This window comes from Cyphomyrmex costatus, unplaced genomic scaffold (genome assembly GCF_001594065.2).
Source record: "Cyphomyrmex costatus isolate MS0001 unplaced genomic scaffold, Ccosl1.0 scaffold441, whole genome shotgun sequence".
Classification (NCBI taxonomy): Eukaryota; Metazoa; Arthropoda; class Insecta; order Hymenoptera; family Formicidae; genus Cyphomyrmex; species Cyphomyrmex costatus.
This window is the reverse complement of record NW_017278652.1, coordinates 647,402-670,732: the sequence shown is the minus strand read 5'-3', so window position 1 is coordinate 670,732 and position 23,331 is coordinate 647,402. Positions and strand designations below refer to the sequence as shown.

General features: G+C 33.9%; 1 protein-coding gene across 1 annotated transcript in view; it reads right to left on the bottom strand.

Annotated features, from left to right (window-relative positions):
• SK (small conductance calcium-activated potassium channel) overlaps window positions 1-23,331 on the bottom strand; it is a 120,937-nt gene that overhangs the window by 38,709 nt on the left and 58,897 nt on the right. Inside the window, 1 exon segment of the mRNA XM_018544422.1 lies at window positions 9,911-10,327. Within this exon segment, the coding sequence (XP_018399924.1) occupies window positions 9,911-10,327 (417 nt within the window).

Here is a 23,331-nt window from a genome sequence, read left to right as displayed (position 1 = left end):
CAGCGATACAGAGAGGGAACTTAATCCTTGCATAACACACGAAGCCAGACTTGGAGGTCACCGACGAAAAAAGAAGGTGCACAAAACCCTCCATCAGGCATTAGGACCACGTCGTAAACCCTTAATAGCGCGTCCCGGAGAAAAAAGGGACGCTGCGGCGTTAAACGACCGAGCTGAAATTTTGGATCGCGTTCGCCATTCTTTATTTCCGCACATAAATCGCGCATAATTCTCTTCCATCCTATTTCTTTTTTCGAGAACTTTAGTGATTTCTCTTCTCTCGTCATCAGTCAGAAGACTGATTGTGAGTGAGATCTCTTACCATCAGTTAACGAAACGAGATGTATGTTTCATGTTACAGACTCTCGTATATTTTAAGATGTGAGAAACACAAGACGTTGTATTGCGAGATATATATGCTAAACAATACCGTAGCGAGCAAAAATCAAGAATGATAAATGATGTGGCGATAGCTTCAGCACGAACGTTTAACACCAGATGACGAAAATAAGACTAGCAGATGACACGTGATGGACGATGCAAAATTGCTACACCTCGCTTATCCCTCGGCTAGGTTTAGCGATATTTCTTTCCTTCGTCGTTATCCTGGTCGTCGCTATCGATGTGGCGAAACTCCAGTTAATTCTCATCTTTCCATTTCGACCCGTCGGGGCTTCCCTGACGACCTGCCTTCGTATCGTCACGATTCCACTTTGTAATAACATTGGCCCTCGCAGTCGCATAATTGCCGTCTTCTTCTTCCACTCCGTCAAAGTCTTCGCGTCATCGAGGTCGTTCGGGGATTCCGGAGACAACGTGACGGTGCAATTTATCATTTCTCACCGCTGCTGTCACTATGATCGATCTGTCATCTATGATGGGGGAAGTAAAGGAGGAGAAAGACGCGAGGGAAGCCCGTTTATATTTATATAATTACAAGCACTTGTTAACTGTCATCTGCGCGAGATATAAAAAGTTTTAGTGAAGGAAAAGTCTTGGAAGTAGTCCTAATTGAAATATCGCGTAATACTCTTGTTAATTTCTAATAAACTGAAGATTGATGTGTTCCAGCTTAATTCGCGTCCGGAGATCTCCTTTGAACGAAGAACGGTAGTTAAAATGAAAGAACACGAGTGGAGAGGACACTTTTTATAGATTAAATTTTGACATTTTTCTCGACGAATTCGAAATAAACTTAACAATTTCACAATTTTTAATCAAATAATTTGCTACTAAATCTCGAAAAATATGAAATGAGAATAAATATTAAACAATTGAAAAGTTTGTAAACCATAGAAATAAAAGATTTTTTTTGCTAATCTAAAAATTTATCTAAATACATATTTAAAAATAATTTTGTTAAATCATCAAAATAATTATGTAAAACGTTTAAACACAAATGACAATGCAGTAGAAAGTTTTAATATTCTAACAATTAGTGTAAGCATCCTGCATGACATGGTTATTTTGGAGTCGAAACAAAATTAATTTCATATCTGTATCTAGTTAAATTTTCAGATACTTCAACAAAACTACTTCCATGCACATACACAAACAAATCTAAAAAGTTAATTGTCTTCAAATATAATACCCCATGAAATTTTTATATCTTCGGTATTGTTTTTAGATGTAACACATACATAAAGTAAAATAAATTGCGTTATCAGAAATAATGGATTGAATTGGTCAAGTTTGGATTAGTTTCAGCAAAATAACTCGATTGCTTCCGCGCATACGAATTTTGGTGCGAAACGCATAACAGTGCCGATATACTCGACTTTGCGACGCCACGGAATTTCTCAGCGTTCATCGAATTTGCAATTCGATGCGCGTGCACGAACGAACCGCAGAATCGTTCGACGATCTTTAAATTGCTGAATATACGAATATAGCGAACTCTTTCGCATGCATTGCATCCTGCATGTAGTTTTATGCTGTAAAATCTAGCTGCACCATTTGCTCATATATGAAAGAGAAGATTGGAAAAATCAAGCTGCAAAAGCTTCCAAAATTCGTAAATTATGAATTTCGCAAGTTCAATAAGGAAACGTACAGTAATAATCACAGAGACCAGAAACACGAAAATATATGAACTCCAAGATTCGATATTCAAAATTTGAATTACAGTTGAAAACTAGTTGTTAAAATACGATATGAAAAAAAAAAGATAAAACAAGAATACAAATATCCAAAGATATAAAAAGTTCACAATATTAAATAGAACAACTTAATTTCAAAATTTTATACGGATGGATCTAAATCTGAATTATTTTTATTTTCCTGAGAATCGATGATAAACTTATTGGAATCCCAAAGTACTAAAAATTCAAAAAATATAAAAATGAACGAAAGAAATGGTTTGCAAGTGTAAAATTGCGAGGAGTTTGATGTTTATAATGGATATTAAAGACTTTCCGGGTCCACAAGTTCAAGAAATATCCTAGAATCTTGGAAATACGAACAGATGCTAAGAATCAAGACTTGAAAGAGGTTCCAAGTCAACCGACTTGTAATTTCCGGTATTTCCACTGCAAAATGCGGTTAATATCGAATGTTTCCTGTAAAATCTAGTTGAAGGACAACGTCTTCCACCCGATTATCCCGCAAGACTACGTTCAATTCTGGAATGGATCTCCGTGACGTGGGAGGGAAGAGATTGTCCCTCTCTCTCCATAAAGCTTGCAATATGGATATTGTTAATCCGTCGCTCCACTTTTGGCACAGAATCAAACGGTGGATTGCTCAGTCAACAAGGAGATTCGGCAATCCCCAGGGAAATTCTTACGGGAGAGAAATATTCCCGTCGGGGGTGGAATAAATACGAACGTCAGGAAAGGAAGCGAAAAGACACTCGCGAGCTTTCGACCGAAAGCACTCTAGGGACGAACTTGCTTGTTTGAAAAAGGATAGGCCGGGTCAAGGCGGCCTCTCCTTCGCAATTGTGATTATTGAACAAGCTCTCCGATACCGAAGGGATATACGGGACGGCTTCACGCCTGTCGTTGTCACCTTGAATATCCGGCGCATCAACGAGCGGTTTTAACCGATAACGTTTACGAAGGTCATAAGGTCATGGACATTTATCCCATTTTATGGGAAAAAATCCTCTTTTTTATACCGAATAATCACACATCAAAAGAAAAATATTAAAGTTATTGAAATTATTAAATGTTATAAGTATTAGAACTTACGAAAAATTATGTTTTGTGAATCGATCGTACTACACATTTTTCAATTTTATTCTTAAGGATGTATATTACATGTATTTTTTAACAGAATGAAAACATTATGAAAAAGTTATACATATAGACTTTTCTATGTTGTATTCGAAAGTAATACTATACAAACAGTTTGGTGGTAAATTAGGACATTAAAAATTATTTCAATAAGAAGTAAACATATTTTAGAAATATAATTATAAGATATAATAAAAAATGTTTATTTAAATTACATAATTGTGTTGTTAAATAAAAATATAATGATTTTTATTAAACTGTTTCATAAACATTCATTTATATACGGAAAATATAAATTTTTGGAAAATTATACTTTCTATACTTGGAATTATATATATATACTCTGTTCAACGAGAGAATGACCTCAATCTGTGCATAGGAGGCAATATAACGGGCAAAGTGGGGTTATACTCATTGCCGTAATACGAAATACGATACACCCGGGTCTGGGTTTAGAAAATTGAACGGATGTAATAATCTTGACATTTTAAAACAAGCACCAAACGGACAAATATTTGTCTGATCCGTGGTCATTCTCTCGTTGAACAACTACAATAAAAACAACAATATAAACAACTATAATTGGAATTCCAGTCACTTTGTAGAGATTATACATGTGATATAACCTTAATATAACATAGCTTTCCAAAAATTCATATTATAGAATTCACACTTAAAAAATTATCTTTAACTAAAGATAAATCAGCAAAAATAAAAATATTAACAAAGTAATATTTTATCGTTTCTTAATTTTTTTCTTTTGTATAAACATCTGAATAATTTGTCGCATGTTAAACTCCTGTTGTTTTTATAATAGCGCTACTTGTTTTTAATTACATTTTAATTCGCATTATGAATTCATGGTTATACTCAAAGTTACTTTCTGCAGTGCGGATAAAAATCGTCGGCACATACTCGTAGAGAGAAATGTTCTCTTTTTCCTGGTGCGAACTATCTTCGAATTCCGCGTGCAGAGCGTCCATAAGTTTTAAAATTGTTGCGGGTAAACGCGGGACGAATTTTAATAAAGTTCAGCTTCCTAACGTGGAGAAGAAACCTTCCAAACGATCCATATCCCCTTCAATGATATCACAAAAAACGCACGATTACTCAATACTGAGCCACTCGATAGTAAATTGAAAATGGTCTATCGACCAACAATCCAACCAGTCTCAATAAACTATAGTTATATAATATTGAAAGCCTGACGACCAGCACTTCGAATCATTAACCTGACAATATAACGTGAACCAATTTTACCTACTGTCCTGAATAAAGTGACTAATAGTCAACTCTGCAATCTGTTACAAGATAAGATTTGTTTTTAATTTACATACGCGATCTAATTGATTTACACATTTCTACTAATTATTTATACATCTGAATTTTATGTATTTTTAGATGTTACTATAGTTAACTATAATTATTATTATTATAATCACATAGACCTCCAAAAGACATCCATATGTCCTTTGAACGTTATGACAACCATTAAGAAAATGGATTTTGTTAATTTAACAAGTCATTAGTAGATACCTTTAATAAATTATTTGTGGACATATAACAAGAAATTATATTGTTGTAATTAATACTAGTCTGCTATTCCAATTATTGTTATAGAAGGAATTTATGTGTAAAACTGAATCTATTTTATTGATAGATTTTTATTTGCTAGCAACTGATTGTTTTGATTTATACCGTAAATCATGTATTATTTGTTACATTAACGAATAATAAAAAATTATTTTATTTTATTTATTGTGAATCTAACAAATTGCATTTATAATATATCAAGTTTAATAAGTACACAAATGGTGACGCACCAACGAAATTCCTGCTGCAACAACGACGTCCCTCAGAAAACAAAATAAATTACGAAGATACAATAGCACATAAACATAGTTTGTCTAACAATACACGAATTACACGAATTACTAAAATAAAATCATGATAAATGAATAAATACATACATGTATAAATACGCGTAACTGCGTAAATGGCGAGGCCCCAACAAATGCAGTCGCTACAGCGCACATAGAAACAATTACAAATGTCGATACAAATTTAGTAGAGCAAAAAAAAAGTAAGGAAGAGAAAGGACTATTCGCAATATAGTAATTGATCGATCCGTTTTCCTACCCAACCATCACATTTGTTATCCCTTTTTTTGTTCGTATAACGAACTCATTTCTCTTAGGATGTCTATCGAATAAAGTGTACTGTATGGGAATGTTGTAGTAATAATAACTATATATTTTTCTATCAACTATAGTTTTCTATGAATATAGTTGGCAGTCCTTAAAAAAGACTATAAGTTATTGTAATAATAAAAATGATTACAATTAATACAATTTATAATTATAGCCATTTCTGGATTTATATTTTGCAATAATAACCATAATAGTAATATGTAATTATAGTTACAAAAATAAAAATTTATGTAATTAAAGTTACAAAAATAAAAAGCTTTTCTCTCATTGTCAGTGTAGAAACACAAAGGAAAAATAACATATTTTGCTGAAAGTAATATTTTTAATATATCGTAATTTTCTTTTAGAGAATCTTCTTTATAAGTTTAAAAGTTCTGACTTTTATGAAATATTTTACATTTATGTGTTCAAACTTAATTTTATACTCTCAACACGCAAAAAAAATGTAATTTATTATCACTTGCATTATGTTTTATATTTTTCAAAGAAAACAAGAAAACGAGAAAAAGTAATTTATCACTATCTTTACAGTTGTTGATCTTGATTTTACTTTAAAAATCCTTTTTTAAATTCAAACTTTAAAATCCTTCGAGTTTCACATTTAGAAAAAAAGAAATAATATTATAGTAGCAGTTACAAAAATGACAACTGCATAACTGTATATATAATTAATGTATATAGCCAAATAAATTATTTTATTTAGTTTATTCAACTATTAAATAATCTATCACATTAATTTTATAAAACAAAATTTGTATAACTGTCACTTTTATAGTTGACATTACTGTGTCTCCTTAGTGTATATTGATATATTTTGGAATTGTTCGCGGAGCTTCTGGTAGATATCTCTTCGATCCTCGAGTCTTTGAACTCGCTGATTCATGAACACGAGGATTTATCATTCAGATTCACATAGTGGACCTTGTCGACAAGGAAAGAGTTGTTATCCGTGACAGCGTGAACAACCCGACAGCATTGATTCTGTCCTCGTGGTGAAACGCCGACTTCGGATAGCAGAACATGAAAGGATAACGATTCGCGGAAGGAGACGAGCTGGAGTTGATCTACACTCTGCAAGGATTGTTCGAAGTAACGGCGAATGTTGGTGTCGTGTATACATTTGCACGTGGAGTTCCTCATCTCACGTCGCGCGCGCATTCGAACACGAAACTCTTCGAGACTGAAAAGGAACCGAGACAACTGTTGACGGGGTTTTCCTGATTTTTGCGATCTGCCTGTGTACCACGATTCCGTAAGAGATGTTCCGGAATTTTTGTTTTTTTCAGATATAGGATACGCGTGCAGAATAGTTTTTCTCTAAGAATCAATAATATTATTTTTTCATGAAAATTTAAAAGTTAACTTTTAGCAGAGAAATATAATAAAGTTAAGAGAAATATTAAATAAAATCCTCAGATTTCTAGAAAGTCTCGATTTCTTAGAATTTTTATTTTTTTTCTAGTAATTCAACATACGTTTTTAGATTCCGCGAAGAACTGTATTTCATGATTTGCAATTCTTGGAAAATTGTAGTCTCTGCACTTTATAAAGAAAAGAATTCATCTCTCAATCCAATCTCAGGCACTTCAGTCAGCATGATGTTAATCACTTAATATTACAGAGAAAGAAGCTGCAGTAAAAATAAATGGACGCGACGCATTGAATTCCTGAGAGAACAGAAATTCCTTGAAGCATAAAATCCCACTGCAGGCTTGCCCTTTTCGGGGCGAACCAACCCCTGTAATATTAACACGGCTACATCACTCTGCACTTTTCACGCGGTTTCGAGGATTCTGATCGATGGCGAATGAATTAACGTTTCGCCGCGGAGCATCCCGACCGATGATAAATATTCAGCGAACCGTCTTAATCTTCCCTTGGCCTTCGCGATTGTGTATCTTTATCATTTATCAGTCACTAGTAATTTATTCAGAGAATTCTACAGAGATAGACCGCGATAAGCAGAATGTGCAAACTGTGAGCAGTATTTATAGGTACTTCAATGTCGACCAACTTGTAAAATGTTACTATAGTTATGTATACACAGCGCCCTGCAAGAATCATCATCCCTCACCGGTTTATTTACCGTTGCATTATGACAGCATAACTGTTGCGCGAATGTTGACTAATTATTCAGTGATGACGTAAATATGCAGGATGTGTAAATTGCGATAAGTGAAATATATATATAATAACTATAATTTTTATTCTGCTGCAGAACATATTTTATTACCTTTGTACATACTTTGTCTCTACTTTTAAATTATACGTTTTTAGATTATAAGTGTTACGTTTTATAATTTGTAGTTTCTTGAAAATTTTAGTTTTTAAATTTTATAATAGTAAAATTGATCCTTTAATGCGTTGAAATATTAACTTTTTATGAGTAATAATTTACTTCAAACGATTAACGCAATTAGTTATTCAAATTTAGATTTCACGAAGTGTTATGCTCGGTAACTTGTAGTTAATCGAAAATTTTGATTTAAATTGTATAAGAGAGAAATGTATCTCTCGTTCTGCCGAAATTAACCAGTAATAATTTATTCACTTCAAACAATTAATGATTCATTAATTTTAGATTCTATAAAGTGTATGCTTTGCAATTTATAGTTCATTGAAAATTTTAGTTTCTGAATTTTATAAAAGAAATGTAAAACTTCTCTTGTTTAATCAGATTTATAAAAGAAATATTTACTATTTAATCTTCATAAAAGATTAACTTCATTAACTTTAAATTTATAAATTATATTTTAAGAAAGTGTAGATTTAACACCATGCGGTGTCTTCATAATTTTCACTATGCTGATATTAATATCAATACCAATATCAACACCATATGGTATTGATATAAACATCATTATTTAAAATGTTAAATCGACATCATATGGGTAACCATAATACGATAGAAATTATACAGATACTGTATAGTGTTAAATTCACATTGATATTTTTTAGAATGATATATTTTAGAATGCATGAATAATTTATTATAATTATTTGTCATTTACCAATTTTAGATTCTACGAAGTATCGTGTTCTGTAACTTGTAGTTTACCTAACAAGAATGTTAGGTAATAAATTTTATAAGATGGAAATTTACATCTTAGTCCGAATCACCAATTTTAGATTCTATGAATTGTTATATTCTGCAATTTGTAGTTTAGCGAGAAATTCGTTTTCTGAATTTTATAAAAAGAAAATGTATCCTAAATCCGATTTATAAATTTTAGATTCCACGAAATGTATGTTCTGCAATTTGTGGTTCATCAGAACTTTGGTTTCTGAATTTTACAAGAGGAAGATTTATTCTTCAATCCATCCAAATATTAACTTTACGAGTAATTCATTTCAAACAATCAACGATCCATCATTCACCAATTTTAGTTCCCACGTGTTATGCTCTGCAGTTTGTACTGTTTGTAGTTTATCGAGAATTTTGAACTTTACAAGAGGAAAATTTATATATCCCTTAATCAGTTGAAATATTAATTTTACAGAAATAATTCATTTTTAACAATCGATCAACAATCAAGTATTTGGACCTTCCGAAATATAATAAAAATAAAAACTTTATATCAATATATAATATAAAATATAAACTAGTTTTATATTATAGAATCGTCGAGAATTCAATACGTACATTTCAAAAACTATTTCATTAATTGGATTATTGAATTCAACTACGCGATCATACTTCTCTTTCTTTCTCTCTATACTGGCGTTAAGTTTATTACAAATTCTTCAAACGATGGCCATGTTTGCGATGTTTTATAAACAGGAACCAGGGGAGTTCCCAAGATTGCGACTCATGCTCCCGGGTGTTTAACTTCTGAATCGCCGATGAGTTTACTCGCCGTACGGAAACGATCTAGCTAAGGCGAATTTACGAGAGTCTAGGCAAAAGTTCGATCGGTCCATTAGCGGGTCAAGTGCGAGTTAATTGGACGCTTGATGTATAAGATACGAGTCGCGAACGCGTTGCTGTCGTTTGGAGAACCTTTTGCGTTAATTATATCCCCAAGGTTCAGGATACACGTGACACATTATATACAGCGGGAACAAGATGAAATTGATCGAATATGCTTCCATCGGAAAATAATGTCATAGCCAGTATTAATCGTTCCCGCTTTTCTACGTTGTCATTCCAAAACTTCAATTGCGCGTCCTAAGTTTACAGTAACTTAGCCCCAAGACTTAAGCAAGAGAGATAAGAAGTTTATCCTCGTCTTGTAATTGCGTCGTATTATATAAGTTAGAAAATCGAATCAACGGGGATGTTGGGAAGCCAAGAAGACTTCAAGGAAACTCGACTATATTTATGCCACGCGGGATCAACGATCATCTCAGAAGCTTAACTCTTATCCGTGCGGTTTACGTTACTTAGCATCTCCTTCCCGCGAAACCGTCAAGCAAAACATCTTCGGAGGAAAGTATAACAGGTCGTGGACTGTGGACGCTTACCTTGCTGTAAACACCGGCGCTGGACAGTTCGTTTTCGACGACCATCATGATGATGCCGAACATGCCCATCACGAGGGCATAGTCGCTGATGCGCTTGCGCTTCTCGAAGAGGGCCTTCCGCCTGCCCAGCCGGTAGCCGACGTTCGGCTTGTGCTTGGACCCGGGCCCGATGCTGCCACCGCCGGACTGGCCCTTCAGAGAGCCGCCGCCGCCGGCCAGCATGCGCTCGTCCATGTAACGGGGATATTCGGAGTGGACACCCACGAGGGCGATGCCGGCGTCCTCGCCGGCACCGGCGCCCCCGGCGCTACCGCTGCCGGCAGCCGCCCCGGCCGCCCCCGCGCCGCCCCCGCCGGCCACCCCGCCGCTGTTCTTCATCGCCCCCGGGATCGAGAGAGTCGACACTGGCTTCCGCAGCTGGAACAGCGGCGAGCAGGAGCACGATTAAGAAGAGAAGGCCTGCAGTTCGTGACGCGCGTGTGCTCGTGTCGTGCATTATTGCTGTGCGTGGGAGAGCGTGCAAAAGCGGCCACGTAAATCACTTTTATATGTATCTCGCGTAATTGCACCCTTTGACAAGAAAAAGTTATATACGCACAGGTTTAGATAAAAGGGCCATTATCTCGGAAGTGACAGATACGGTAAAATGTCACAGGAATATTTCAATTTCTCTCGACGAGACATACCTATGAGAAAGGTCCTTTCTCGAAGTCTTGTTGAAGTTATATTTGTCACTGTTATCGAGAAACGATCCTAATATCTAGATCTATGTATAACTTTTTGTTAGAGTGTTGTCCACTCCGATTCCGCGTGACCATTTTTGTCATCTCGGCTTTGAATTTGATTCAGAAATTCAGTCAAATTCGTCCTCTCGTGTTTGAAAGAACGCCATAGAACGCGATAGAACGCGAGTTACATGAGTTGTGTAAGTGAATCAAAGCGGTGGATCGAGTGTATTGAAGTCAATAGAATTATGTAGAAAGGTGACCGCAAAACAGAATTCTTTTGAACTACAATATGATTTCCCTTTTCTCCAAACGTCTCTTTACCTTCTGAGTTCCTCTTGCATGAGAGATGTGTCGAGTCGCGCCTTCATCGTTCAGAAATTGAAAGGTTTATCGCTTTACAAAGAAACTTCATAAAACTTCATGTTAAATTTTGATTTTATTGAAACTTTATACGCATACATAGTTCACGTAGATAGATAAATTTAGAAAATAGTTGCAGTCAATAAATGTTTTAATGGATAAAATCATTCCTTGTATCTGAAACAGTAATTAACTGTTTTCATTGTATTTTAAAAATTATTCAGATAAAAATTATTTAAGACATAAAAAAATGGTGTGTATTCTATAAAAGTTTTATAGTAAAACTGTCTCTAAACCTACGCGCGTCAATAACATTTTTTAAAAATAATTAATTTTTAAAATATATATTCTTAAAGTTTTTTTTTATATTGATAAAAGGAGAGATAAATAGAAGTAATTTAATTATAAAACTTTTCTATAAAACATTTTTTGATATCTCGAGTAAATATTTTTTGAGATATACGCAAAAAATGCTAAAAATTGTTTTACATATTAGATGATTTTATTCCTTAAAATTTTTTATTAGTTCCAATTGATATTTTCTAAGTTTATCTATTTATGTAACCTATATGTATATGTACAACGTTTCATTAAAATTACTTTTACGAGGTAAGGGAACGTCGCAAAATTCTGATTTTAATGAAACTTTGTATACGTATAGGTTACCTAGCAAACAAGCTGAGGTTATTTGTCGTTATTTTGACGTCAAGATGACGTCTTTAACGTGATTTGACGTCAAAATGACGACAAACAACCTCAGTTATTTGCTGGGTATTTTCTTTCCACTAACATGGGAATTAATAGGAAGAAAATTTCGAATTAAAGTGTTGGAAAAGATTTCAATTTTCTTTAGGTATATTCCTTCCACGTTTTTCAACCAAAAGTATGACTCAACGTCGAAATAAATGACCATCGCAAAAACTCCGGTTTCGATTTATCTTAACAGCGATTGTGCAATTCTGATTTATCGGACAAAACATGGCGCGCGCGTGGGTAGCCACACGAGAGATCTTCTTGAGGCTAGGCTCTCAAGAGGCTCGAGACGGCTTCCGATCGATGAGAATTATTCCATCTCCCCGTCCGACGAGATATGAGTTAACGAGTGTTTCGGAAATGTAGACTTCTACATACGGACGAGGCGATCTCTCGTGCGTCGAGGGATATAGCGTCCGTTAAAAAATTTATCGCTTCGCGCTAGAGAGAGCTTGGGATTCCTGCGTAACAAAGCGCGCCCCTTAATCGCGTTAACTTTTTCAGCTACGCCGGGAGGTCGAGAATTGAGTGTCGGTATGGTTGTTTTGTGAATTTTGCAAACGCGAATGATATAAATAAATGCGAGCTACGAAGATTACAGTGTTCGGATTAAGGAAAAAACCAGAGAATTGCTTTCTTCTCTTCTTAAAAGCGGAAAAAGTTCGCCTCGCCATTTTGCAACTTCGTGTGCTACCACACTAATAAATTGATTGATTACCTCGAAGTAAATGCGGTTTTATGAAAAAGACAAAACATGCGAATTTCTATTCTACTAAGCGCCTTAAGTTTACAGACGATTTTTTAAAAGCTATAACACAGTACAATTTAATTCTTATGTCTGATATATTGTACAAAGTTTCAAGAATAGAAATACGTTACTTGTATATAAGGCCGTTACTTTTCATCACTTTTGTTATAACTATTTGGTATAATGACGTTGCAATTTTTTTTATGACGATAATGATAACAAGAAAGTCAAACGTTAATTGTAACAAGTTGGAAAGGTCACTTATTATTGAAAAAAGTAACTCATCAATGCGTTAGAAGGTACTTATGTTACTTTTTTCAATAAATAACTCGTAATGATGACAAGTTACTTTTTAAAGTGAATTTGCTAATCTCAGTGTTTAGTTAGTTATTATTATTTATTATAATAAAAAAATTGTAACATAATTATCAAATGTTATTATAAAAAGTAACGGTATAATAATTCTTTCATTTTCTAATAAAATTAGATTTATATTTGTAGGCTACTAATTATCACAAATAAATAACAAAAAGTAAATTAATCTCTTCATAATGCAGTCTCATTAATAAAGTGAAGTCATTAATATGACGTTAAGTTATGGAAGGTATTTAACGTTGAAGAAAAGGTTTGAAAGTTTTTAGAAGTAAGATTGAACTAGACGATGTCGCTAACTAGGAGATGAGTAAGATAATTGTGCAGTGAAATGACACTCGGAAAACTTGCTAAAACTAAATGGCTGTTGTTTTGTAATAAAAAATAAATAAAATAAAATAAACATTAAATTCTATACAATATACATGTAGGAAAAATTCATCATTTTTATTAACGCAATATAAGAAGTAGACACGTATATAAACTTGTAAAATTAATAGATGGTTAATCATATATGATATATAATTATATCTGACTATTTTTTCTCGGATATATAGTTACCTATTAATAATATTACAGCTATAACAACTATAAAAATGGAGTTTCTAACCATAATTATAATGCAATTACGGTCATAAGTACCAAATACTTTTCTCTCAGTGTATCCATTACAAAATAAGAGTCATTTAATTTCAGTAATTTTCCGATTATTACTCTATATGTCAAAAATATTTCTCAATCGTTTATTTAATCAACCGAACAAACCGCGAGATTATTCAAAAGAGAACGAGTGGTACCGAATATATTATTGGAAGATACTGTACGTACATTGCATTGTTATTTCGTCCGATCTGCCGTTGCAGATCCGATTTCTGTCGAGAATCCATAAAATTCGAGCGCACGTGCACGAGCTTGCTGTAACGTCTATCTCGTATGCACCATTTGATTCCACCGTGGTGTATCGGGTGCACCGGGACTGCTGCGCTTACGGTCGCACGAGGCGCATGCACCTGCTGTCAGTGTGTATGGGGGTCGCACGTACATACGTGCGACACTATGCGCGCGACCTATCGATCCCCCGCTATATTTTCCGCGCGGGGTATCTTCTGTGAGAACGCGTGTTTCGTCAACCGAGTTGGAAGCACGGTCTGTGCGTGAGTCTCGCCCAGCCGCGCCGGCTATTTACGTTCAATTTACACCTGCGCGCGAGGTGAGGTATCCGTGTCTTTTTTTTTTTTTCCTACAGAGAAACGGACAAAGGCATGCAGCTTCGAACGCATTTAATGACGACTGTCACAGTTTTCCGGCGTGGCTGATTCCGGAAAAATTTTTTTGCGCATTTGATTAACTTCTAAAAAGGCGAGGATGTCCATTTTTTTTTTAATCTTATAGCTCTTTTCTCTGAATAAGATTTGTTATAATTCATTACATTACTCGCCTCAAAATACAGCATTGTTATAGCATCACTATAGTGGTTTTCTCGTCTTGTAAGGGTTAAACTGTTCGTCTGTGAGCTTACAAACGTCGCATTCGCACATTTCGATCAATTACGGATAATCGACAAAGGGAAAACCGATCATAGTTGTCGGAATGCACCGGCAGGGAGATTTCGCGCAGCATGACCCCGTGACCTTTCTCACCGATCGAGAGGGGGTGGGAGAGGGTGGATAAAGGTGGAAGACTGTGTTATTGGGGATAGAAAGGATAGAAAGAGAGATGCAGAGACTGGGTGGTAGTCATGGAGACCGTCCCGAGAGGCTTCCTTAATTCAAAGCTTGATTGGCTCAGGCAATCTTAAACTTGTATATGCCCGATAAAGTTCTCTCTTTCTTGCCCTCTCTTTCACGATTGCTCACGACCGCGATAAAGAGAACCTACTCAGACTACCAGCATTTCCACATCATTTCACTCTCCTCAAAACAACGGCGCGAGTGCTTCATTGCGGTGTTTCCAAGCCGTTTCGGTTCTCTCAGATCGATTTTTAAAGTTGAAACATTAAAAGTGAAAGATGCTTTTGTTGCGTTATTACGTAGTAGAGTATCACAATACTTCAATTATAAATCGGTATTTTTCTAAATTTCAAATCATAATTTAAGTATAAATAGATTGTAAGGCATTAAGATCAATTTATACTTATATTATTACAAGTAGTTACATTGACTTAATTATATTGCATTTAATAGTCTAATTTAATGACCATTTATTATACGTAATTTTCATCATTCGTGCTCACTTTTTGTTCGCCCCAATCTAATTTTCTTTTTTACTTATCCTCTTCTACCTTTTCCCTTTTTCAGTCTCTGTTCTCTCATTAGCTTATTATATCTTGTTATTTATGTACAGTGTTACTTTGTCATAATTCTGAAAAAGACTGTATCCTCGCGACTCGGTTCCCACTGAATTGAATCGAATTAATTTCCTCTCTGAACCCTCATCTATCCACCTCGCCTCTCCTTTTTCGCCCTCCGTCGACGTCTAATAAAGTCAACTTTCCTCTCCGCGAAGCCGCAATCTTTCCAGCGACTTGCAGCTTTCTCTCGCGCGAGAAAAGCGATAAAACTGTCGGCTACCGCGAAGAAATGGAGATAGAGAAAAAGAAATGGAAGGAAGAGAGTAGAAGGAAGAGGGAAGGAGAAGGAAGATGGAGATAAGGTGGAATATGATCTTTGCGTCGCGTATTTGTCGAGCATTCGATACTCACACTCGGGTTTCACACTCGACTCGGCACGTTGTCGTTGATATTATAGTCTCGGGGGCTAGCAAGAAAACAGCACGAGTTGCACAAAACCAGGAAAAGACCGGTCGAGTGCGCAGGGTACCCGTATTTGCGGTTCAGTTGTTACATGCCCCACTTCCTCGCGTTGCTACTAAATCTAACGTCCTCCGATTTCAAGTATTCGTTCTCAGCCATATACCACAATCGTTTTATGTCCTTTATACATATGTATGTATACATCTCTTATATACGAGATGTCACAAGAAGCTCCGATATCTCAATAGATTGTTCGATGAATTAAAGATCGATTTTCCTTTTCTTTTTAAACCGTCTTATATAAATATAATAATAATAATAATAATTAAATATGCATATCTGAATTAACTAAAATAAACATACACATATGTGTATTATTTATGTATGTATAAAATACTTTAAGTCAAAATATGTATTAGAATGAAATATAAAATAACGTATAATTATTAATCTGATTATTTCATAATAAACTTCTACTTTATTACTTTTATATATAGAATAACTAAATAAATATTTATTTCTTTCGACTTTGAAAAAGAGTTTTACATCAATCTTATATAAGTTTTGTTCGTTAAGTAAATATATAAATTTTACATAAACTACTTACAATCTAATAAACATTTTTTTGTTTTGGTTTATTATACATATATCTCGCTATGTATTACGCTCGAAAGTTTTGCATATGTACAGATAACGAAAGCAATCATTATATTAAAAAAAAATATATCCAATTTCAATTAAAAAAATAACAATGATTTTTAAAGCTCCACCTAAAAAAATAACTTTATCATATTAAATTTATTTATATTCATTATTTCGATAACGAAAATCAATTTGTAACCTAATATTTATAGAAATATAATGTTATAGAAATATTTATTCTTCCTTTTTATCCAGGAACACGCTAAAAAATTTTCAAACATATTACTTATGATTTATCGTGTATTTGTGTAAACCTATGTATATATTTTTTTAATTAACTCGTGTATAAAAGAATTTTATTAATTTATTTAAAAATCATAGAAAAAACTTCAAATATTGATTTACTGTCGCTGACAGACAAAAGTCCTTAGGGTAACTCTGGTATATACGCATATAATAAGAATTTAATTTATCAAATATCATTTACTATTGTTTAAGGTAAATAAACTATACTAATATATATAAACATTATACTGTGCCAAATATAACATTACTGTATTACTATAAAAAAAATATTAGAAATTCGAAATACTTATTTTTCATAAAAAAAATTTATTTTATACCCCGGCATTAAACTTTACATTTTTGCCATATATTCGTGAAATCCATATGAAATGTAATTCCTCATAAGTGAGATATTACGACTCATGAAAAATTAAATAATGCTTTGAAATAAAACGTAAAGTGACACAATAACTTATAAAATGTTTACAAATTTTAATAAAATATAAAAATGATACATAAATAAATAACTATATTACATATACATATATAGATAGATATATAATACAAAATAATAAATAATAATTCTAACCTTTTATATATTAATATTATGATATAAAGTATATGTTTCATGCATTTATTGCATTTAATGCACTGAATCCAATCTGCACACTTTGTGTATAAATCCCTAAAAATGTCATACATCTCAAGCAGGTGGGATATATATAAAGCATCAAACTAAACAAAGAATATAAAAATTAAGCACTTTTATTAACTTTTTAAGAATGTGAGAAATAAAATAAACTAAATAAATATAAAAAAATAATTAAGCTATTCACACTTTATACAATAATATAATTATTTTATGTAGGTGTTATATGATATATAATTGCACATTGCTTACTATATCGAAAAATCAATGCAACTCATGATAATGATTTTAATAATATTAACATCAGTAAAAAAATATAGTGCAGTATTAATATAACACAGAAGCATATAACATACTGGTTGCGTGCAAATTACAATTCTATTTTTTCCGACTTCTACGGCGTAAATCCCCGCGCGGCGTAAATACTGGAGTTACCCTAATAAATAAATAAAAATCCCCTATCGTGTGGGGATCAATAAGGTTCGCGGTTAGATTCCTGAATGGACCGGTTAATGTCGGTCAATACAATCACCGGCGCCTTTAATTTCCACGACCACAATTGCCATACTGACAATAATTCGTGACGATAAACGGCCGTTATTAACCCGTTACTTTTATTTGAACGGGAGTAGCGTCCATTCGGTGAGGGTGTCGCGTCGAAAGCTCATTGCAAAACGGCTAACAATAATTGCAGAGTAGTTTGCCGCCATTTTTGGTCGACCAATTTCGGTCTCATTTCAGTTTTTGGCAATGTGATACACGCATACATACACGCATACACACAACACGCATACGCTTCTCCTACCCTTTTATTCGTCCCGTTATGCGCCCGCGAACATAATCTCTCTAATGGAACCACGAGATAATGCTCTGGGGAGAGATTAGTGCTTCGCGGGGAGCTCCGCGTATAACTGGTGACCAATAATTCAACAGATATCACGAGTGTATAATGTTATCTTCGCACTCGATGGATAAGTTTCACGCTCCCGTTTTGCGTGATATGAAATCGATAAGACCGAATCGCCGACAGTACACTTCTGGAGTGAAAGACTTTCTCGTTTTATTCCTCCTGGTCTTCTTTTTCTTTTTACTCACTATTCATTTTGCACTCTCGTTGACTACTATGCACCGCTTATGCTTTCTCACAAAATAACTTCGTTTAATTCCTTGTTATTTTAATTCCGTTTCGCATCAATATTGACCAAATCAAACCGGCTACGTTTCAACTGTTGTGTCTCTTGAGAAATTAACGTGCTATTACTGGTGACCGTTCAGGAACATTGCCAAATGAATGTCACGTTAACGTACGCTCCAATCCCACAGCGCTATCTATTTTAGTAAAATGATTGTCTTCATAGCTTCTTTTCCTCTTTTATGAGAATTCCCACCGCCTCTGTTACCATTATTGTGCGATTTCAATTCACATTAATGTAAAAATTCATGTATAATACATAAAAATTACATAATATAAGTTGTATCTTGCAAACCATTGATCCAATCGCTTTTTCACCTTATAGTTTTCGATAGAACTCGTCGAGTATTATAAGAAACGCTACTCAGAACTACTCGGTACTCTCAAAAAAATTTTCGAAGATTTCTATTATTTTTTTAAACTTTTTTATTCTTCAAAAATGTTTTTTATGTATCAAGAACTCTAGGTATTCACAAAATACTTTTGTTAAGCTGATCAGAACTATGTGACCTTGAATTTCGTTAAAAAGTTAGCACCCCATTTTTTAAAAATTATTAAAAAATGATTATTAATGGCGCATATGCCATTAAAAATCATAGAGAACTCTTCGTATCGTCAAAAAAAAGCAGGAATTATCATCAGAACTATTGTATCTAAAAATTAAATTTTTCAAAAACTTTTAATTTTTTTTTAATATTCGAAAATTTTGTTTACATATCAGGAACTCTAGGCAATTGCAAATTGAATTTATTAAGCCGCTCAGAACTATTCCACCTCGAAATTCGATAAAAAGTTAGCACCCCATTTTTTTTAAATGTGAAAAAAATGTTTATTGAGCGGAACTCTTGTTGTTAACTATAGGGAACTCTTCGTCTCGTCAAAAGGAAGTGGGAACTCTAATCAGAACTCCTGAGTACTATAGTTGGGGTGCTAACTTAACATACCCCATAAAATTAGAATCGTAAATATCATACACTTTTCTTATTTTAATAATAATTTTTACGAGTTATACAATATTTGATGACTATATATTTTTAAACTACGCTTCGATTGCTGTCCGATCTTGATGTTTTATACCAAAGTTAAAAATATAATCACCTTATTAAAAATTCATGCACAATTTAATACTATTAACCATCTTATGAATCTACAAAAATTTTATTGCATTGTATGAAAAAAAAAGAGTTTGTTACTTATTAATTTTAATTGCATGTGGTAAAGCAATGAAATTATAATTTGAAGCTCCATTTTTATTATTACTGTAATATTATATGTATATATTTTGTATATAGAATTATAAACGTAATTATTATTACTAATAATACAATAATAATAACTGTAAAAATAGAGTTCTAACTATAATTATTTTTTATCATGCAATTGTAACCACAAATATCACAGAATTTTCTCTCACTATGCGAGAAACATCACCCTAGTAAAAATTGTTGTTAGGCACGAGATCCCGATGACCGGAAATGTCAAGGTAGATTCCGTAATTTGATAGCTTGCGCAGTTGTAAAGAGGATCTAGGACGATGCAGAATTTCACAAGGTGAAAATATCGATTTTGCCTCACGTGTTTGTAAATCAAAAAGTTATGCTTTTATCATAGCATACTTGTCGATATGAATCGATCGTGATTACGTGACAGTAGGATATGACATGAAACACGCAATGCCAGCAAAGTCCCTCTTAACCGATCATCCAATACGAATCGTCAAATTAATCTCGACGAGAAATTCCACGACGCGTCGTAATTTCGTTAACCGAACGCAGACGTGCGTCGAAAATTGTTCGGGAATTACCATGCGAAAATTATTCCGCGTTTCGGAAGCTCGGGGGAAATGGTCACAGAGATTCGCGCTCGATGTCGAGTTTAACAAAGATATTACGACGTGGCGCGCTTATTAATTTTACCGTGTTTCAGGAACGTTCGGAAATTTCGCCGACGGAAACTTACAAAGTGGCGATTTCGAAGTTCAAACACGAACATAAAGTTCAAACATAAATCGTTTCGTGAAATTAATATTTAACAGAGTTAAATATTAATTGTTAATACTTTGTTGTTCGCCGGCAAGTTACAAAGCTGCAGAGCTTATTAATATAAAATATACTTTTTCCTTTCTCTCTCTTTTTATTTATTTTATTTTTTATCTATTACCACTCTGCATTTTAGTATATAGTATGAATTAATGCAGGAATTATGAGAAAAATTTTGTTCGTAAATTAGAATATATTAAAAAAATGTATGCATTTATATAATTTAAAAGTGAGTATTTCGGCAAATTTACATTTAAAAAAATTTGCATACGTATATCTACTAAAATTGGTTCCATCATTTGAAAAATGTGTTCACTTAGCGACAGTAACTACAACTTGTAACAGTCAGCGTAAATAAACGTTTTACTCCCTTTTTGTATGTGTGCTGTGTGTGGCAGTACGAGGTGAGAGATTAAACGAAATTAAAAACACTGCGAGATTATATCATATGAATTATTCCGTATGGGTTTTAAAGTAAAAAATACATAAGACTTTTTAAAGCTCCCGTCACGTAGCAGAAATTGATACAAATGTGGGATCGGAAATTGCGAACAGTTTATCCATCGAGCGTTTCTTTTTTAACGAAATCTATAAGAAGCCGGTACTTTCCACAAAATTACTGACATTACTGCGATATAAAATAACCTGCTTTCCGCAAACTCTTTCTTATGCGAAAATCGGCCATGGACAGTGCTGGAAGGATCATTTCAACGAAGGATGGGAAGTCGCGAGGACTGATGGCCATGTTTAATTTCCAACTAGCGAACTCTTGCAATCTCTAGGTAATATTTTCCAAGCAACTCAGGCAACGCCGCTTCCGTTATTTCCGTTTCATGGAATCATCCTCTGTCGAATTGGATTGTCCGTCTCTTAGGATTATTGCGTCCTCGCTTCCGTCCCGGTGGATTTAGACATTGTTGACTACGGAAGTCCGAAGAATGGAGAATCACCTCGTTCCGAGAAATAATTAGGTACAGTGTTACGGAGAGAGATCTTCCAAGGAGTCTGCTTTCAAGAAGTAAATCCTTACGCGATCCTGCTCGTGAGGAATCTAAAGTGTCGAGAGAACAATCATTAAAGTATTAAATTTTTATCTCTTTGAGTTCACAAATTTAAGAACCTTTCCGGAGATCTTCAATTTCAAGTCTCTGAATCTTGCATCTCTTTTTTACATGTCGAATTCCCGATTCTTTAAATTTTCACGCGGAGGCGGAATTCCTGTAAGTCCTTTGTTCGAAGTCGCCACTGGCCATAACACTGTACACGCAACTTCCGTTACTGCCTCGCGCGAGCACTGTGCGAGCGCCAATCTATTTGGGGATTAAAGGAAAAATATATTCGCGGACGTGCATTTGCGCGAATGGGGAAAGTAGGGAAAGCGCAGAGGCAATTTCCAGCCGGGTTCTGCCAGCTATTGCCTTCCCGTTACGAACATTCTCTTTTGTTGCTTTCCTTCTTTTTGTTCCTGCGTCGATTTTGCGGATAGATAACCGACAGTGAAATAGTTCCGACGCCAAAAGAGAACGGGAACGAAAGAAAAACGAAAAAGTTGTATATTTGATATTGCGTCGTAAAAGCTTACCCGGATCGTATGTATTTGTGTTTCCGCTCGTCGACGAGTAATTAAAAAAATTTCAAGTATCGCAAGAAATCAAAAGGAAAAGCTCTGAAATTTTATATGTTATAGAATGAAAGTTTATTTACTACTTAACTAGATCTAGATTAAGTAAAAGATCAACACCATATAAACCGACACCAGTTATTCGTAAGCGTAATAAATTTATTTCGCAATGTAATGAATATAAACTTCAATTTCAATCTCAATATCATCCTTGATACAAAATTGAAAAACGTTTATAAAAATGTTTCGGCACAAATCTAACATCACATAATTATGTGAATCCTCAATCTTGTAATAATAAGATGTAGGTACTATGATACAGTATACATTGTTCAAGATTGTTCCATCTTTGTCTTCTTAACACGACATTCTACATTGTTTCGATTGTTTATAACTACATATCATTTCAACCATTTTTAACACATTTTTTATGGATTACATTGGATTTATTAAAAAATGTTTATTTTAATTATATTGTAGATAAAAGTATTATACAAAAATTCATAACAAAATTACATGATTACATTATTATTAGCTATTATACATAAATTAGTAAAAAATTTAATTTTTTTTAAATGCACCCGTAAAAAAACAAAATTTAATTAACCTATTAATTATTTTTGTTGTATTACTCATTTCTCATTTATTTCATATAATTTCATATTTTTGTTACCTGATGTTACTTATATTAATTAATAATACAAAATATTGATGAAGTATACGATTTAGACAATCAGTAACGCATTCAGCAACTCTCCCTTACATTGACTACGTTTGCTTGATACCCTTAATTGGATTGAATAACATTCATAGTTATAAAACAAGCCAATCATATTCCATTCGTCAGAATAATAGCTACGATTGGCTAGTTTCATAACTACACGTATTATTAAACCCGATTATAAGGGTGTATGCCATGTAAATATAGTCATTGTAAAATAAATTTGTTATTACACACACGAACAACTAGTATCGGCTTCTGGTATTAACTTTTTGTTTTATTTATCTTCGTTAGAGCCTTTGATATATAGTATTCTTTTAACAGGATAGCACAATTGCTATGGCATTACGTTTAAATCCTCATCAGAGTACTCGAATTTGTTTCCCGTCCGTGCTTCGTACGGAACTCTTCGATCAAGATTTAAGTCGTTCACTTAAGGATGGCATCAGAATAAAGAAATAAAGCGACAACAGTTGAGTATAGACAGTTTCTTTGTCTCGATATCGAGCCATTGACGAAAGTGGGTTCGTGTCGACCGTTAGTGAGCACTGGTAATGCC